Source organism: Palaemon carinicauda, chromosome 2, assembly GCF_036898095.1.
Source record: "Palaemon carinicauda isolate YSFRI2023 chromosome 2, ASM3689809v2, whole genome shotgun sequence".
Classification (NCBI taxonomy): domain Eukaryota; kingdom Metazoa; phylum Arthropoda; class Malacostraca; order Decapoda; family Palaemonidae; genus Palaemon; species Palaemon carinicauda.
Genome location: NC_090726.1, coordinates 191,809,219 through 191,829,218, shown reverse-complemented (window position 1 = coordinate 191,829,218; position 20,000 = coordinate 191,809,219). Strand labels below are relative to the sequence as shown.

General features: G+C 33.1%; 2 protein-coding genes across 2 annotated transcripts in view; one reads left to right on the top strand and one right to left on the bottom strand.

Moving 5' to 3' along the window:
• Positions 1-7,593: 7,593 nt before the first annotated feature.
• Positions 7,594-8,211, bottom strand: LOC137621679 (uncharacterized). Its single transcript, XM_068352188.1, has one exon. It carries the CDS (start codon positions 8,209-8,211, stop codon positions 7,594-7,596), a length of 618 nt encoding a protein of 205 aa, XP_068208289.1.
• A 10,885-nt stretch (positions 8,212-19,096) lies between these two features.
• Positions 19,097-20,000, top strand: part of LOC137628869 (uncharacterized) — a 14,442-nt gene continuing 13,538 nt past the window's right edge. Inside the window, exon 1 of the mRNA XM_068360123.1 lies at positions 19,097-19,179. The gene's annotated coding sequence lies outside the window, so the exon portion shown is untranslated. The remainder of the gene's footprint in view (positions 19,180-20,000) is intronic.

Sequence of the window (20,000 nt, the reverse complement as noted above, 5' to 3'; positions counted from 1 at the left end):
AATGGGCTATTTTCCTTGTAGCATCCTGCTTTTCCAACTAGAGTTGTAGCTTATCAATTGATACTACTACTACTACTACTACTACTACTACTACTACTACTAATAATAATAATAATAATAATAATAATAATAATAATATAGTGAGACGATATTATTGTCACAACAACTGCTCGTGTTTCTGTCTACAAGTAACAACACACGTATGACTCAGGTTTTACAATACCTCATTTAAATGCATTTGGAATATCAATTCACATGGAGGGGGGAAACGACGTATGTCGAAACTATATGTTCATTATTATCGATAAACACCAAATAGTTGAACGTAAGTCATCATTTGCGACCCAATCAAGGGGAAATGCCATCTTCATTATTCCTGCATTGCGATGATAATTTCCTAGATCTAGCTCATTTCTCTTACCATTATTATTATTATTATTATTATTATTATTATTATTATTATTATTATTATCATTATATATTATTATTATTATTATTATTATTATTATTATTATAACAAGCTAAGCTACAACCCTAGTTGGAAAAGCAGCATACTATAAGCCCAAGGCCCCCGATAGGGAATATAGCCCGCTGAGGAAAGGAAATAAGGAAATAAATAAACTATATAAGTAAAGAAAAATTAGAACAAAATATTTTTAGAACAATAATATTAGAATAGATCTTTCATATATAACCTATAAATGCTTTAAAAAAAATCAAGAGGAAGAGAAATAAGACAGAATAGTGTCCTGTCATTACCATTTCTTATAACGTGTGGGTAAAATTGTTAATTAAATCAATGCTGACTGTATTGGATAATCCATTGACTAAGGAAAGGCTGTAATAATTCTGAATGACAGTCTAGCTATTCATAACATTTTCATATCATGAGAAACTGAAGAGAAACTGTAAACAGGAAAACAAATATTAAAAAAACACATTTCTACAAGAAGTTTCCTAGGATATATGGAGACAAACTGTAACAATTGAGAGAGAGAGAGAGAGAGAGAGAGAGAGAGAGAGAGAGAGAGAGAGAGAGAGAGAGAGAGAGAGAGAGAGAGAGAGAAAGGATGATACAAGCTGTGTTTATCTAATAGTAGCTATGAAAAGATAGATTATCAGTCGCGAAAACTAGCACAAATATAAACACCAAAACGTAACATGTGACGAAAAAAATTCAGCTACTTTATATATTAGGCCGATGAACACACAAAAATATATACATACATATGCAAGTAGCATGAGAAATGTGAAGATCTTACCACCCACCTCATGTAATATCCAATCGGCAAATATTGAAACCGTAGCTTGGTTACAACACAAGACATTCGTGGTTACTTCCGTGGAAAACTCCCGGGCATCGGTCACAAGGTGGAAGACCCGTGAGTAGTTCTGGGTTCCGCGTGACGTCACTGACTCGTCTCGAGTTGAGTGTGGTTCCCACTGTTTTTTCACCTTGATCGGTCCATCCACATGAGAATTGGCAACAGCATCTGTTGGGGTCAAGAAAGAAAGGTTAACAGCCTCACTTTTAAAGGCTTGTAGAGATTCTGTAGGTCTGTACCGGGTATAACATAGTGATTGATTGATTGATTTGAGGTTTTCTGGCATACTGACATCTAAGATCATTGACACCGAGTATAACATAGTGAACGGGCATATCTATCTATCCATATATCTATCTATCTATCTATCTATCTATCTATATATATATAAAATATATATATATATATATATATATATATATATATATATATATATATACATATATATATACATATATATATATATATATATATATATAACAACGAAAACAACAACAACAAATGCAGCTGTTTCTGGTCCACTGCAGTACAAAGGCCTCAAACATTTCCTTATTCATTTCCTGGGCTTGGCAAGTTTTCATCACCACGCTGACCAGGGCGGACCTAACATGATGAAAATCATATATTGACTCATTAGGGGTAATTAAAATTAAATACCATCAATTGAGTCTGCTGGTGGGTCGTGAAGTTAGATAAAACTCGCTAGTAAGTAAGACAGTGCTCGCCCAAAGTAAATCCTGAAATTCAGTTCACACTTATACTCTGTCGAACATTCTAAGATTGCTAGGTAGCAAATGCAAAGTTGTGAGATCTAAGGGTAAGGACTTTTAAAGTCTTCCCGTAGAGATAACCATTCTTGGGAAGATCTGCTTAAGACATTGGAAGTCTAGGGAAAAGGTTTACATCTTAATTACACCTGTGTACTTATTTCTTTGTTTTCATTCCCCATTCCATTCCCTTCATATGTATGTATTATCTACATATCTTTTCTTTTATCAATCTTTGTATTAATGGTTACAGTAAATGCTGCTGTGTAAGATACTGGAATTATACGTAGTATTTTTTTAATACACTTCCCATCTTTTGAAGAAAAAAAAGGACGTTTATTTATCTAATTTTTCATAAATACATAAAACATTAACGTTCTTCAATGCGTATCCAACACACAGAACTTTGGTATATCGTTTACATTTTCAAAGAATCCAGAACATTTATTAGAATACCATATTTTCTAGTAAATTATCATTATTGATGTCAGTTAAATTTTTCATTAATTTTCATTCCATCTATCTAATAACAGTGATCTTATATTTTCTAGCACGTCTGGAATAGACTGATGGTATTAGAAATTTAAAGAGAACTAAAGGGATAACACTCGAGTTTACTGGTGGGGGTAAAAATATTTTTTTAGAATATTTGACCCAATAATCTGACATCAAACTTAGCAGACAGATGCCAGAATATATTTTTATTTCATTTATTTCACATTCCTAATTCAATCTTGCAAATGATACCCACAACGTTTGCTGTATGTTTATACCCATTCTTAAACATAAGTGTTTCTTTCGTAAAACTAGATAGTATAGATTATTGTTTTTCATTTATTACAAACACATTTCTTGGACGAAAAACATCGGTTTTATGAAGAGGGACTGCCCTTTCATCACATTGCCCAAGACAAAGAATAGGACCCTTACACTTACATCTGGCACTCCCGGGAAAAAAAAAAATATGGCAAATCTATTTTTCTAGTAATGAAGCATAGGTTTTACCCAATAGATGAAATAAATATATAAGAAATATATATATATATATATATATATATATATATATATATATATTTATATATAAATTTATATATATACATATATATACTAACAAATATATATATATATATATATATATATATATATATATATATATATATATATATATATATATCTCCATTTATATACATATATATATATATGTATATATATATATATATATATATACTGTATATATATTTATATATACCTACTGTATGTATATACATTTACATATATTTATATATATGTGTGTGTGTGTTTATGTATGTACATTATATATATATATATATATATATATATATATATATATATATGTGTGTGTGTGTGTGTGTATGTGTATAAGTACTACATATATATGCATATATATGTATAAGTACTATATATATATATATATATATATGTGTGTGTGTGTGTGTATAAGTACTATATATATATATATATATATATATATATATATATATATATATATATATATATACATATATATAGAGACACACACGAGTGTGTGGTTGTGTGATTATATTCGAGTGTGCAAGTGGAAAAGTGCACGCTGGCGTGCTTATACTTGTGATTGACTTATTAAATAGGGTGAGGTGTCGTATGACGTACTTTTAAGTCTGTTCTAATTTAAATTCCAAAATAAAGAAACTACCAATATTAGCATAACCCTTTTTAATTCACTCCTACGAGTAGAAAAATCAAAACAAATTACTTATACGACCCTAATTAGCCAGCAGACGTTTTTCCTAGAAATGAAAGAGAAAAAAATCTGAATTTTACTCCAAATCTTTCAAAATAGGTTTTCCGAAAGAGTATGGAATTAGCGAGTTCAAATTGACAAGTTATCTTAAATCAGAAAAAAATGTGAGGATTTTGGAATAGGAATGAGACCAAAATGTATTCGTAATTCCCTTACTCTTTTAAAAGCGCAAATCTCGTTAAGGGTATTATATTATGGCTACGAGGATATGCAAATGGAAATAAAATCTAATCTTTTTTTCAGAATTTAGGGTATAAAAATTCCCACATCATTTTCTTTTGTTGTTAATATGAAAGATTTATTTATTCATATGCATGCATAAACATGTAAACATTTATATGTATACATGCATACTTTAATATATACGTATATACACTTATACATTATATATATATATATATATATATATATATATATATATGTATATATATATATATATATATATATATATATATATATATATATATATATATATATGCTGAATGGTTTATATTAATGTTCATTCATTTATATATATATATATATATATATATATATATATATATATATATATATATATATATATATATATATATATATATATATATATATATATATGTATAAAATTTAGCTTTCAAAGCTGCTTTTATCAGTATTTTTCTTTTATTCGCAGATACAACGGGCTTTGTTTTCCGTGCTAAATGATTAACTTATCCTTCGATCATTTGTTATTCACACTCCCGAAAACATATCATTGCTACCAACCTTTAATTTTGCTAATCAAAAGACTATTTCGTTACATTCACTTCCATTTTATTTCTAATGTCAAAAGATTTCCAAATCTTCTATCAGGCGATGCAACTTTGCTCCACCATCACCAACTACAATACCAATGCAATGTGGAAACACACTATATCCAATTGTCAAATTTTATTTAACAACGCTCAACATAAATCTAACGTCATTTAAAATTTCACATATACTGTATATCAAAACACAAAAACATATTTACGAACTAGAAAGGCATTCTGAGAGTACAAACCTCCACCACGGCAGCTTATTTCGGTTAACCTTTTGCTCGGCTTTGACCTTGACCTTTGACCTAGGACTTTCAAAATTGAATCACTTCCACGTCTCAACATAAAAATGAATCCCTTAAAGTTTCACTATTTAATGAGTAAAACTGTGGCCGGGAAGTTGTTCACAAACAAACAAAACAAACGGGGGGAGGTGAAAACATAACCCCCTCTCAACTTCGTTGGTGTACACACACAAACAGGCCTTGCTTAGCAACAAATGATATTAAGACCACCTAGAAAGAAGTCATTCTTCTCTCTCGTGTTGAATTCATTATCATTAAACATATTAAAACTTAGGAAAGAAATTTTTCTTTCATTTGAAAAAAAAAGAAAACGGAAACTGATATGTAAATGAACTGAATTAGTCTGTCGCCATCACTATATATATATATATATATATATATATATATATATATATATATATATATATATATATATATATATATATATATATATAGTGATGGCGACAGACTAATTCAGTTCATTTGAAAATTTTATTTTTCATGAATTCTCTCAAACGTATCCTGTCCACATATGCGTCACTTCCTTGGTTGTGTGGTGCAACTGCACTAATCACTTCTTTTCCTTCTTTAGCCACATTATTCAAAGAACTTGCAGTCTGTTTTTACAATGACAGCGAGTGATTAGAGTTAATGATATGGCCGAAAATAAATTTCACAAATACACATTAAATTGTTCGTGAAATTTATAAGATAGGCAGATGAAAGAGAAAGAATGGTGTAACCGTCCGGTCGATAATATTACGAAAGTTGCCAGAGGTTCCTGTTTCAGGAAATCATTGCATCTTGACAAAAGTTATCTTTCTTTTTGGAAAAGTTATCGCAAAAGAATATCATATTGTTCTTACACATATTTTTATGACATTTGTTCCTGTCTATAGAAAGTACTGTCTATTGACATGCATAAAAAACATTATACAATTCATAAAAAGACGTTATTTTATCCAAAAAAAATTTTTGCCATAATAAATTACGCGAAGCTTTACATATCTGAGGACATTTTGCTGGTTTCTTTACATATTTCAGGGTATTTTCTTTATTTTTTATACATATCTGAGGGTATTTTCCTTTTATATATATATATATATATATATATATATATATATATATATATATATATATATATATATATATATATATATATATATATATGCAGAAGAACCACAGGGAAAATGAAAATACGAAATATACGATTAAGTCCTGACTAGTTTCGTGATACTTCTTCTGAGTATCACGAAACTAGTCAGGACTTAATCGTATATTTCGTATTTTCATTTTCCCTGTGGTTCTTCTGCATCTGAGCATCACGTTTTCCTGTGATTTTTACACACACACACACACACACACACACACACACACACACACACACATATATATATATATATATATATATATATATATATATATATATATATATATATATATACAAGGGTATTTTCCTGGTATCTATGCATATGAGGGTATTTTTTCCTATACATATATGAGGGTATTTACCTGGTTTCTGTACATATCTGAGGATATTTTCATATTTTCTATACATATTTGAGGGTGTTTCCTGGTTTCTATACATATGTGAGGGCATTTTCCTGGAATCTATACACAAGGTCTATAGATACAAGGTCTATAGATATAAGGTCTATACTCATAAGCGTATCTTTTCTATACATATCTGAGGGCAGTTTCCTAGTATATACATATCTGAGGGATTTTCCCAGTTTCTATACATAACAGATGGCATTTTCTTGGTTTCTACATATATATGTATATATATATATATATATATATATATATATATATATATGTATGTATGTATATATTCATATATATATACACACACACACATATATATATATATATATATATATATATATATATATATATATATATATATATATGTATATATATATGAGGGCATTTTCCTGGTTTCTATACGTGATAGGGTATTTTTTCTATATATATATATATATATATATATATATATATATATATATATATATTTATATATATATATATATATATGTATATATATATATTCATATATATATATATATATATATATATATATATATATATATATATGGGATCTCTTCAAAAGAGTGACAATTCAGAAGAGTGACATAACGTAAGAGCGACAAAAATGCTACTCAGAAGAGTGACAGATCAAAAGAGTGACATAACAAAATAGTGACAATTTATTATATTAATCAAAAGAGTGACACTGGTTACTAAAACTGATTCAGCAATTAAGATATTTATTTTTTGTAAAACATACACAAATATAAAAATATAAAATTATAAAAAAAATGTGAAATATACAATAGTACTTTGAAAATTAAACATCTTTGTTAATTAAAAAAAAAAAATAATTGAAATGTTATCGATCGGTGAAATACATACGTAAATATAAAAGTTCTTTAAAAAAAATTGAGTATTTCTCGTAAAAAAAGCAAAAAAGCTAAAATTTTTATTGTTCACCTTCACTAATGTCTTCGTCTAAGTTGTTAAGCCTATTACTTGCACCAAAAAGTAAAATGTGTGCAATACCAATTATGTAATCACTCAAACTGATTTCCCCCTCTCTACTTAAAACTGTTGACAGCCTTTTTTCTCTTTGGATTTCTTCTATTTTTGTTTTTTCTTAGACGGATTAATGCCCGATGTTAAACTTTGTATTTCTTTGTCTGTTCGATGGTCTTCTTTGACAAATTCCCGAATCATTGAGTACACACCCAAATTGTAACGCTCAACGACGGTTTCAAATCTCCTGTGCCAAGCCTCTACTCCATTATTCGTTCTTGGGAGATTGAGTTCTTGCAAATGATGGATGCTCCAAAAAGATGGATGAAACCGTGGAGGGTGACGTAATTGGTTTTGTCTTGGCCTTCCCCTTCGTGAAATTATGCGCCTACCTAGCACATACGTTTCCCCGAAATATTTATAAACCGGTTCTGCTTCATCTGGGGTGTTATTTGCAAGACATAGATATGCATCATGGATGTCATCAGGTCGTAGAAATGCGAGCGCTGCCAACTGTCGTAAACCTAAAGCTAAATCGCAATTATTTTTGTATACATCAACGAGGCTATACTTTTGAATACTTCGGTAAATACTTTGATATAGGTGGAAAAAGCATCCGGGAAATTTTTCTTTGATACAAGATAACTCAAAATCTATCATGATGAATCTAGGAGTTAACTGAATTCCTTTTGCTCCTGCAACTGAAAGTAAATGTTCTAGCATTGATGATTATATCTGCGTTGTTTTCAGAGGCAGCAACACATAGACAGCCGGTAATATTTGCCCCTGGAATATGTAATGGATAGTGTATATTTGATAGAATTGCTTAGGACACGTTTTAAATGTCCCATCAAGGAACCAGATATCCGACTCGGCTAGTCTTCGTAAATTATTTTCACTACCGAAAGCTAGAATTCTTTCCTGTACCTCTTCCTCCTCGAATTCTGCATTCAAAGTCTCACTTTCGGTCTTGGTGTCATACAAAAGGAAGTTTCTTTCCCCAGTATGAGTAACCTTCAGCTTATTTGGGATTACTAAATCAGTGGCAGAATTTGCTTCCACTGGAAATTCTTTTTTACGTATACGATGAATAGCTTGTCTTATAGCTGATGTAGATGGCATTTCAACAGCATAGTTTATATCTATTTTCTGTCTGGTTTCTTGCACGATTGCCGCCGGTGTTGCATTTGTACTCTTTGCCGGACCTTTCACTTCATCAATACATTGTAGTACATCCTTTCTCCCAGCAATCGGTGCATGGTTATGTTCCTTTCCTTCAGATATCATACCACCTTGTGTATTAAAAAGCTGAATCCCACGAAGTGTTGCAGCACCACCAAAGTTTTGTCCTAGCACCTGAAATAATGATTTTGTTCTCGGCATCTTTGATGTCGATATATGTGCCCTCTATAGACTAACTTTTCTTTTCCTTTATGAGATTTCACAAAATTGTATTCATCCATTATGGGCAGCCGGATTTGGAAAAAAATCTTCTCTATAAGTATAAAATAATCCGGCCGAAAACTCTTAGACAACTAAAGTATTTTCTCGAAATTATTGAAAAAGAGACAGAAAGGAGAAAGAGAGAGAAAAAAAGCAAAGTATCCACAACTACTATTTAGCATAACCACTATTTTAAAGTTAGAGGGAAAGAGGCCTCAATTTGTCAATCTTTTGAATTCTAATTTAGCTTTGTCACTCTTTTGTTATGTCACTCTTTTGAATTTTTATTCATGTTTGTCACTCTTGTGTTATGTCACTCTTTCGGAATGTCACTCTTTCAATACACACCCATATATATATATATATATATATATATATATATATATATATATATATATATATATATATATATATATCTGAGGGCATTTTCCCGGTTTCTATACGTGATAGGGTATTTTTTCTATATATATATATATATATATATATATATATATATATATATATATATATATCTGAGGGGCTTTTCCTGCTTTCTATACATCTCTGAGGTCATTTTCCTGCTTTCTATACATCTCTGAGGTCATTTTCCTGGTTTCTATACATCTCTGAGGTCATTTTCCTGCTTTCTATACATCTCTGAGGTCATTTTCCTGCTTTTTATACATCTCTGAGGTCATTTTCATGGTTTCTATACATCTCTGAGGTCCTTTTCCTGCTTTCTATACATCTCTGAGGTCATTTTCCTGGTTTCTATACATCTCTGAGGTCATTTTCCTGCTTTCTATAGACTGTGATGTTGAAAACTCCGTAGTGAGAAGTTTCGCCGATGACACAAGAATAAGTAGAGAAATTACTTGTGATGAAGATAGGAACTCACTACAAAGAGATCTAAACAAAATATATGAATGGGCGGAGATAAATAGGATGGTATTTAACTCCGATAAATTCGAATCAATAAATTATGGAAACAGAGAAGGAATGGTGTATGCATACAAGGGACCTAATAATGAGACAATCACAAACAAGGAAGCAATTAAAGACCTTGGTGTAATTTTAAATAGGAATATGTTATGCAACGACCAAATAGCAACACTGTTGGCTAAATGTAAAGCAAAAATGGGAATGTTATTCAGACACTTTAAAACAAGAAAAACTGAACACATGATTATGCTTTACAAAACTTATGTGCGTAGTACACTCGAGTACTGCAATGTGATATGGTACCCACACTACCAAAAGGATATTGCGCAAATAGAGAGTGTACAAAGGTCCTATACTGCTAGAATAGAAGAAGTTAAGGACCTTGACTACTGGGAAAGACTGCAATTTTTAAAACTATACAGTCTAGAAAGGAGAAGAGAACGCTACATGATAATACAAGCATGGAAGCAAATAGAAGGAATTACTGAAAACATCATGGAGCTTAAAATATCAGAAAGAGCAAGCCGAGGTAGATTAATAGTGCCAAAAAATATTCCAGGTAAACTGAGAAAGGCGCACAGGACATTAATCCACTACGCACCAGCATCGATAATGCAGCGACTATTTAATGTGCTGCCAGCTCATCTAAGAAACATATCAGGAGTGAGCGTAGATGTGTTTAAGAATAAGCTCGATAAATACCTATGATGCATCCCAGACCATCCAAGACTGGAAGATGCAAAATACACCGGAAGATGCATTAGCAACTCTCTGGTGGATATACGAGGTGCCTCACACTGAGGGACCTGGGGGAACCCAAACAAAAAATAAGGCAATAAGGCAATAAGGTAAGGCAATCTCTGAGGTAATTTTCCTGCTTTCTATACATAAGGGAGGGGATGCACCTGGTTTCTGTACATGAGGGTATTTTTCTATACATATCTGCGGATATGCTCCTGTTTTCTACAGATATGTGAGGGGATTTTCGTGATTTCCATGCATCATCATCGTCTCCTACGCTAGTGCACCAGCCACCCGTTGAGATACTACCGCTGGAGAGTTATGGGGTCCTTTGACTGGCTAGACCAGGGGTGGGGAACCCTTTTTTGGATGAAGGCCATCTTGCAATTCCTCAATGCTCCTTAACCGCATAGAATTTTGTTGGTTATTTCATCTTCCAAGTAATTTATTAGTAATCTAAAGAAAGAGTGACAGGTTTATAAAACTTAAAGCATTACAATTTCAAATATTTGAATTGAGTACTTTTTATACAAGTAATCAGTAAATGAATTATATTGAAAACTAAATTTTAAAATATTTCATTCAAGTTTGGGTAGTTTTCAAACTACTGTAAGTAAATGAATAATATCGAAAGCATGTCCTTTTCAAATTACTTTAGTTAAGCAAGTAGGTTCTTTGCATTGAAGTAATAAATAAGATAATATTAATCTTTTGGAAAAGATAGCTTATAAATATCAACAATATAACCTTTTCAAATATTCATATTAGCAAGTAGGTACTTTTTAAACAATCACATCTCATAAAAATGCAACATCCCAGTAAAAAATTGTATATATTTAAACACACTTAGCTGTTTTCATTGAAAAAATCAATTATCTGCTTTCTTAAGATGTTCAATAAATCCCTAGTTTTTAGCCATCATAGCTGGAACACCATCAGTGCATAAGTTATTATAATAAAGAAGTAAAATTTAGTCCTCCTTTGTGACATTGCATATTGCAGTTGTTAAAATGTCTGTTCCTCTTGTCCTTGCGTTAAGGTTATCTAATGGAAGCTGTTTTTCATACAATCAAAACTCATCAGTGAAAGCACAAATAAAATATTTTTATGCCAAAAATCTGGAACCTGTTGGCTCATCTAAAACTAACATAGATCACAGTGAGGAGATGGACAAAACAGGAACTCTCTCGTCCGTCATACGTTAAATCACTCACTCACTGCAACTAGTAGTTTTTCCTTGACAGCTACAACAGCTGCTGCAGCTGACAAGGAAAAACTGCTAGTTGTATTAAGTTAGGATTCATTGAATTCAAGGAAAATTGCTTCCATTCTCTGGAAGGTACATCACTGAACACAACTTTCCCATACTTGTATGTGTGTACATACAGTAGAATGATTTCAAACACACACTATTCATTGTCAAAGCAGAACCATACTGCACATGCTGTACATCAGGGGTCGGCAACCTATGGCACGCGTGCCAGACTTGGCAGGCGGAGTGCTTGTCTATGGCAGGGCATTTGATTCGAAGGAGCAAAGAAATAATCCTAAAAAATACAGAGAGAGAGAGAGAGAGAGAGAGAGAGAGAGAGAGAGAGAGAGAGAGAGAGAGAGAGAGAGAGAGAGAGAGAGAGAGAGAGAGAGAATGTGTATTGTGCATAGTTTATAATTTTTTATGATTTAAAATATCATATATCTATCTATCTATTTATCTATCTATCTCACTACGTTTCCTTTCCTATGATGTGTACCGATCCGCACAAATACGATTTTGCATGCCATATCCCACGATCAAGTAATTCCCCTCATCAGGTCAGATTGGCTACCCGAGTATGGTCCCGTTTATAATTCCTTGAGATTTTGATTACGCTACCCGAGTATGGTCCCGTTTATAATTCCTCGAGATTTTGATTACGCTACCCGAGTATGGTCCCGTTTATAATTCCTCGAGATTTTGATTACGCTACCCGAGTATGGTCCCGTTTATAATTCCTCGAGATTTTGATTACGCTACCCGAGTATGGTCCCGTTTATAATTCCTCGAGGTTTTGATTACGCTACCCGAGTATGGTCCCGTTTATAATTCCTCGAGATTTTGATTACGCTACCTGAGTATGGTCCCTGTTGTTCCAGTGAGTCTTTTAGTCACCGTACGTAATATTCTTTCTAATTAATTGTCATGATGACTACTGTACTATGAAAAAAGATTCAAGTTTCATGTCCGATTATTTCAGTCATCATGGAGAAATGACTGGATTTATTTATCAGATTGATCTTGCTGTTTGTGTTCTCTGCTGCAAGAATGTTGTGTCTCTCACATCGAGTGTTGAACCACACTTTGAAAGAAAACACTAGCAGTCAAGGCTAAGGCAATTAAGAATGTAGTATCCAGCTATGAGAAACAAAGTAATGTGTTCAAAACCGTGAATGTTTGCGAAAACAAGGAACTGAAGTCAGTTAAAAACTATGTCTGTGTATTGCTAAGCATTGAAAGACTTTTACTAATGGAAAATATGCTTTATTATGGCATATCAAACATTTATGTCATGCATGTTCAGGAAAATAGATTATAATGGAAATGGTCACTACATACTATACATGTATAATTTTAATTTTTCTATATGGTGCTAAAAATAACAACTGGCACGTAAGGTAGTGAATTTTTTTTTTTTTATAAATTATCAAGTGACACATTGTGCTCAAAAGGTTGTCGATCCCTGCTGTACATATATCAAAGGCCGTAGGAGACCGCACTTGATGGTCCAGAAGGCCATATGCGGCCTTAAGGCCGCAGGTTCCCCATCCTTGGGCTAGACAGTACTACACTGGATCCTTTTATCTGGTTACGGTTCATTTTTCCTTTGCCTACTCATACACCGAATAATCTGGCAAATTCTTTATATATTCTCCTCTGTCTTCATACACTTGACAACACTGAGATTACCAAACTATTCTTTTTTATTCAAGAGGTTAGCTACTGCACCCTAGTTGTTCAGTGGCTGCTTTCCTCTTGGTAAGACTAGAAGAGATTCTTCAGCTATGGTAAACAGCTCTTCTAGGAGAAGGACACTCCAAAATATAACCATTGCTCTCTAGTTTTAAGTAGTGCCATAGCCTCTGTACCATGGACTTCAACTGTTTTGGGTTAGAGTTCTCTTGCTTGAGGGTACACTTGGGCACACTATTCTATCTTATTTCTCCTCCTCGTATTATGTTGAAGTTTTTATACTATATATATAGGAAATATTCATTTTAGTGTTAGTGTTCTTTAAATATTTCATTTTTCTTTGTCTCCTTTCCTCACTGGGCTATTTTCCCTGTTGGAGCCCATGGGCTTAAAACATTCAGCTTTTCCAACTAGGGTTGTAGCTTAACAAATAATAATAATAATGATATTGACGCAAAGGGCCTCGGTTAGATTTCGCCTGTTACCAATTCAGTCCAATCCTTCTCCACCATCCCCAACTATTCTATGCATTACAAAATCCATGAGGAGGAGAAACATGTCTGAGGTTATTTTCCCGGTTTCTATATATATTTGAAGGTATTTACCTGGTTTCTTTACATAGCTGAGGTTATATTTCCTGGTTTCTATACATACCTGAAGGTATTTACCTGGTTTCTTTACATAGCTATGATTATTTTCCTGGTTTCTATACAAACCTCAAGGTATTTACCTGGTTACATAGCTGAGGTTATATTTCCTGGTTTCTATACATACCTGAAGGTATTTACCTGGTTTCTTTACATAGCTATGATTATTTTCCTGGTTTCTATACATACCTGAAGGTATTTACCTGGTTTCTTTACATAGCTATGATTATTTTCCTGGTTTCTATACATACCTGAAAGTATTTACCTGGTTACATAGCTGAGGTTATATTTCCTGGTTTCTATACATACCTGAAGGTATTTACCTGGTTATATAGCTGAGGTTATATTTCCTGGTTTCTATACATACCTGAAGGTATTTACCTGGTTTCTTTACATAGCTGAGGCTATTTTCCTAGTTTCTATACATACCTGAGGGTATTTTGAAAATTTATATGATTTACAAAATACTTTCAGCTAAAGAAATTGGAATTAAATTGAATGAAATTATGAGGAAGGATTAATTACAAGGAGGCCACATTAAGGCCTTAGATAATTAATACAATTAATACAAATGCCATAACATATCTACCTTACATGTGCTTGGTACTCATTGCATGAATCCTGGTAAGAAGACTGTTGAGGGTTTATAGAGTTGTAGCTTAGCTAATAACAATAACAACAACAACAACAACAACAACAACCATAATAATAACAATAATAATCATCATCACCATCATCATCTCCTCTTACGCCTAGTGATGCAAAGGCCTCTGTTAGATTTCACCAGTCATGTCTATATTGAGCATTTACATCAATACTTCTCCTTTCATCATCTCCCACTTCACGCTTCATTGTCCTCATCCATGTAGGCCTGGGCCTTCCAACTCTTCCAGTGCGTCGTGGAGCCCAGTTTATATTTTCTTAATAATAATAATAATAATAATAATAATAATAATAATAATAATAATAATAATAATAATAATAATAATATAGAAGATGGTCCTCAGCAATGCATGTTAATGGAACTCTATTGTGGTCAAGATATTATCCAATTCTATGTGGGAATATCTTAACGTGGAGAAGGGGTTTGTATATCGCCATGAACAGCAAAGCTGTACTAGTCATGACCACCCATACTAGCTTGGTATGCTGTAAGCGATCAGACCAAAGTCTTCCACTATCACCAATCTGCAGTGAACAGAGTGGTGACGAAAATGGCTAAACCACAGCCACGAACAAGACATGTCTGAAGCCATTGTCCTGCAACGGACTAGAAACGTGTAACGGGCCGAGAGAGGGTTGTGAACTCAAAGGCAGGATGCAATCGACTGAGTTGTTTAATAAAGAACTCTCTCCTTTATATACAAAACCTCAAGGCAACAGGACATAACATGCTCGAGAGACAGACAATGTTACAGAGCAAAACAGCAGACATGAATTTTCATGTTCGTTTTAGTGCGAGGGAAGAGCGAAGATACAAGCATAATATATACAAAAGGAATTATGTACAATTGTGTGACACACGGTTGGTACAAACGGCTGTATTTTCTGTTGTGTGGCATCAAGTCTTGTGATTCTGTGTTCTCACTCATTCTCGACCTTGTAGGTTTAGAAGAATTAAAAGGTTGAATAATCAGGCAAAGGGTTAAAAACCGATATCAGGCGTACGAAGGACACTTAAAAACTACCAAGCATTTCAATTTAAATAATGCAAGCAGCACACTACCAACCAAACTTGACTGTTCTTCGTCAAGCAAGGAGGATAAAAAAGATAAAAATTTATCTTTTGATTATTTTGATGTCAGTTACCCCTAAAAATTTGGGGGAGTGCCTCGGTAGATAGATAGCCTTCTTGAATCAATGTAAACGTTGTAGAGGCAGTGGAGTAAAATCAAGAAGTGTCTTCATCATCCGCTCCTCCCACGCCTATTGGCGCAACGGGCCTTGGTTAGATTTCGCCAGTCGTCTCTATCTTGAGCTTTTAAAGCAATACTTCTCCATTCATCAACTTCCACTTCACGCTTCATAGTCCTAAGCCATGTAGGCCTGGGTCTTCCAACTCTTCTAGAGGTGTAGCCAGTGATCATAGCCTTCTGGAAGTGTTTTAAATGATGTCTGAGGAAAGAACTGATAGTGATTTTAGTCTGTATCACTGAAAATTGTAAGTTAAAAAAGGTAAAATAAAAAGCCACAAGTAATTATCCACTTATGAACTCATCTATATTCAGCATAAATGTATACTATTTGCTTCCTGGTTATAAATTACATATCGGGATCAGAATTTTAGGATAAAAAACTTATTTGTAACGTATTTTATTTTGATGCTTAGGTAATAATTATTTATAATTGTATTTAAAAAAGGCTTTACCATTATGGTGAGGTAAGTTACAATATTATTATTATTATTATTATGAAATAAGCTATAACCCTAGTTGGAAAATCAGGAAGTTCTAAGGCCAAAGGCTCCATTAGGAAATATATATATATATATATATATATATATATATATATATATATATATATATATATATAAATATATATATATATATATTTATATATATATATATATATATATACATATATATATATATATATATATATATATATATATATATATATACCTGTGTGCTAATAGAACATATAATGCATAGTCTATTGTACAATGCCAGAAACGTTTCAAATTACATAGAGAGAGAGAGAGAGAGAGAGAGAGAGAGAGAGAGAGAGAGAGAGAGAGAGACCTTTGAAAAAAAATTTATATTCAATTTAAACTACCGTTTTTAGAGAGAGAGAGAGAGAGAGAGAGAGAGAGAGAGAGAGAGAGAGAGAGAGAGAGAGAGAGAGGTTTATTCATTAGTAAGTTGAGCAGATCAGCTATCTACATAAAAGGGACATACAATAGGTCTTCTATTATTCATTATTCATTTCCGCTAACATCCACGAACCTCGATTTAATAGATCACTTTTATTACGACAAAATCATAATGAAATGGATTATATTTAATAATATTTGGTTACATATCTCGGTGCTGGGGTCTGTGAGACCATTCTGCACCCAAGGGGTACTGGAGGGACACCCAGTGGTTGTCCTATGACACATTGAAGGAGAGGGCTAAAAAGTAGGTGGAGGTAAGGCCCGATAAAGTATTGTAAAGACCTTTAAATATTGTCGACAGTGCACCGCTCAAACTCGTTAGTTTCTTTAGTCGCTGCAATCTCACCATCCTTGTGAGCTAAGGATGGAGTGTTTGGGGGAGCCTATAGGTCTATCTGCTGAGTCATCAGCAGCCATTGCCTGGCACTCCTTGGTCCTAGTGTGGGTGGAGAGGGGGCTTGGAGGCTGATCCTATGTATATATGGTCAGTCTCTAGGGCATTCTCCAGCTCGATAGGGCAATGCCACTGTCCCTTGGCCCTGTCATTCATTAGTGGCATTCAAACCCCCACGGAAACGCTATTAATAATTTCTATGAAGAATGATTGTTTAATGATCATGCAGTATTACATTGGGTCCTCCTCTCTGGTTACGGTTTACTTTCCCTTTGCTTACACATACACCGAATAGTCTGGCCTATTCTTTACAGATTCTCCTCTGGCCTCATGCACCTGACAACACTGAGATTACCAAACAATTCTTCCTCATCCAAGGGGTTAATTACTGCACTGTAATTGTTCAGTGGCTACTTTCCTCTTGTTAAGAGTAGAAGAGACTCTTTAGCTATGGTAAGCAGCTCTTCTAGGAGAAGGACATTCCAAAATCAAACCATTGTTCTCTAATCTTGGGTAGTGCCATAGCCTCTGTACCATGGCCCTCCACTGCCTTCGGTTAGAGTTCTCTTGCTTGAGGGTACACTCGGGCACGCTGTTATATCTTCTTTCTCTTCCTCCATGTTTTGTTGAAGTTTTTATAGTTTATATAGGAGATATTAATTTAAATGTTGTTACTCTTCTCAAAAATTTAATTTTTCCTTGTTTTTCCTTTCCTCACTAGGCTATTTTCCCTGATGGAGCCCCTGGGCTTATAGCACCCTGTTTTTACAACTAGGGTTGTAGCTTAGCAAGTAATAATAATAATGATAATAACTAATGATTGCAGTAGGCTATACGCTACACTGCATCCAATACATGCAGTATGTCTTATTCCTGATCTAGATATTAATCTTTGGCAACGTCGTTCAATTAGTTCATTATGCATGTTGTACAAGATTTTTTTTATAATTCTGACCATCCTTTACATTCAGGTCTTCCTGGACAGTTTCATCTTGTTCGTAATACTAGGTATGCAGTTAATTCTAATAGTCAGGCCTTCTCCATCATGAGGCTCAATACTACACAGTACTCATGAAGTTTTATTCCAGTTGTGACCAAGTTGTGGAATGATATTCCTAATCGGGTAGTTGAATCAGTAGAACTTCAAAAGCTCAAACTTGCAGCAAATGTTAGACAGGCTGACATAAGTCTTTTTATAGTTTATATTTGAAACATCTGTTTAAATGTTGTTATTGTTTTTAAAATTTTTTATTTTAGTTGTCCATTATTTCTTATATGGTTTATAATAATAATAATAATAATAATAATAATAATAATAATAATAATAATAATAATAATAATAATGACGTGTTTTTTTACTTTCTCTTTGCTTTGGATTTCGAACATATCGGAAACAAATATTTTCTTCATCATCATTATATCATAGAAAGAGAGAGAAGGAAACTCAGTCATTTCGCCGACCCTAAAAGTGACAAAAAACGTCACTGATGACGTCACACAGCCCAGCCAATCACTTTGGCAGGTAAGATTTAACTTCACGTCTATGACGTCACACACACGACAGCCAATCACTTTGGCAGGAAAGTTATCGTTGCCAGACGGTCTATTTTTTGCAGCACGTTTACACTTTCAGCTTTCACTGACAATAGTCAGTTTGTTTCCGGATTGTTTGTTGATCGTAGCCAATTTTCTTCTCGCGAGTTTATCGCAACTCCCTCAGGAGGTATTAGAGTTTATCTTCTACTTTTTGACAGAAAAGAAAATAGAAATTCGTTCATTTAAACCTGGGATCGAATTTAGAGGCCTGTCTTGAGGCCATTATTTCCCAGCTGTGTTTAATTGGAAACTTGCTTCGACCTCTCTCTCAAGAACCAACGAACTGAACTTGGCTAGTCATAAATGGAGACGAATTCTCATTAAGAAATGTATATTTCAACATATATTGTGTGTGTGTAAGTGCGCAATTACTTCAGGAACCAACCGCTAAGGAAAGTGTGGCCAGGAAATGCGCTTATTTAAATCAATCGTTTGCCCCCATTTAATCTGCCATTCATTTCATTGTTACAATTTCGGTCCTCAGCACGCATTTGGTGTTTTATTTCATCAAGAACACGTTCTTTTCTTGTTTCAGTGAATAATTGAAGAGAAAACACTATTCTTTGGAACTGTTCTGGTGTTGGATGATGAATTTATTATCGAGATTTTTTTTTTTATTTCTACTAGCTTAAGTCGAAGTCTTGGTCGATAACCGAATGAGGTCACATGGCAAAATATGACCACGAAAAACTGACCTACCACATTTAGATGACATAAATTAATTACACTTGGTAATGAATGTACTTTTTCTGTAAAAAAAAAAAAAAAAAAAAAAAAAAAAAAAAAAAAAAAAAAAAAAAAAAAAAACTATAAAATAAGTTTTACTAAAAAGGCCGAGTTACCGTAATTAAATTGAATACGGGCAATGCATCTATTATTTGTCTTGTTATACAAATTAACATGCATTTTGCATACGTATATTATAGGTAACAATGTAGATGATTTATA

Excerpts from the sequence above, each read along its gene's own strand:
- LOC137621679 (XM_068352188.1), bottom strand. The coding sequence starts at position 8,211 with ATGCTAGAACATTTACTTTCAGTTGCAGGAGCAAAAGGAATTCAGTTA.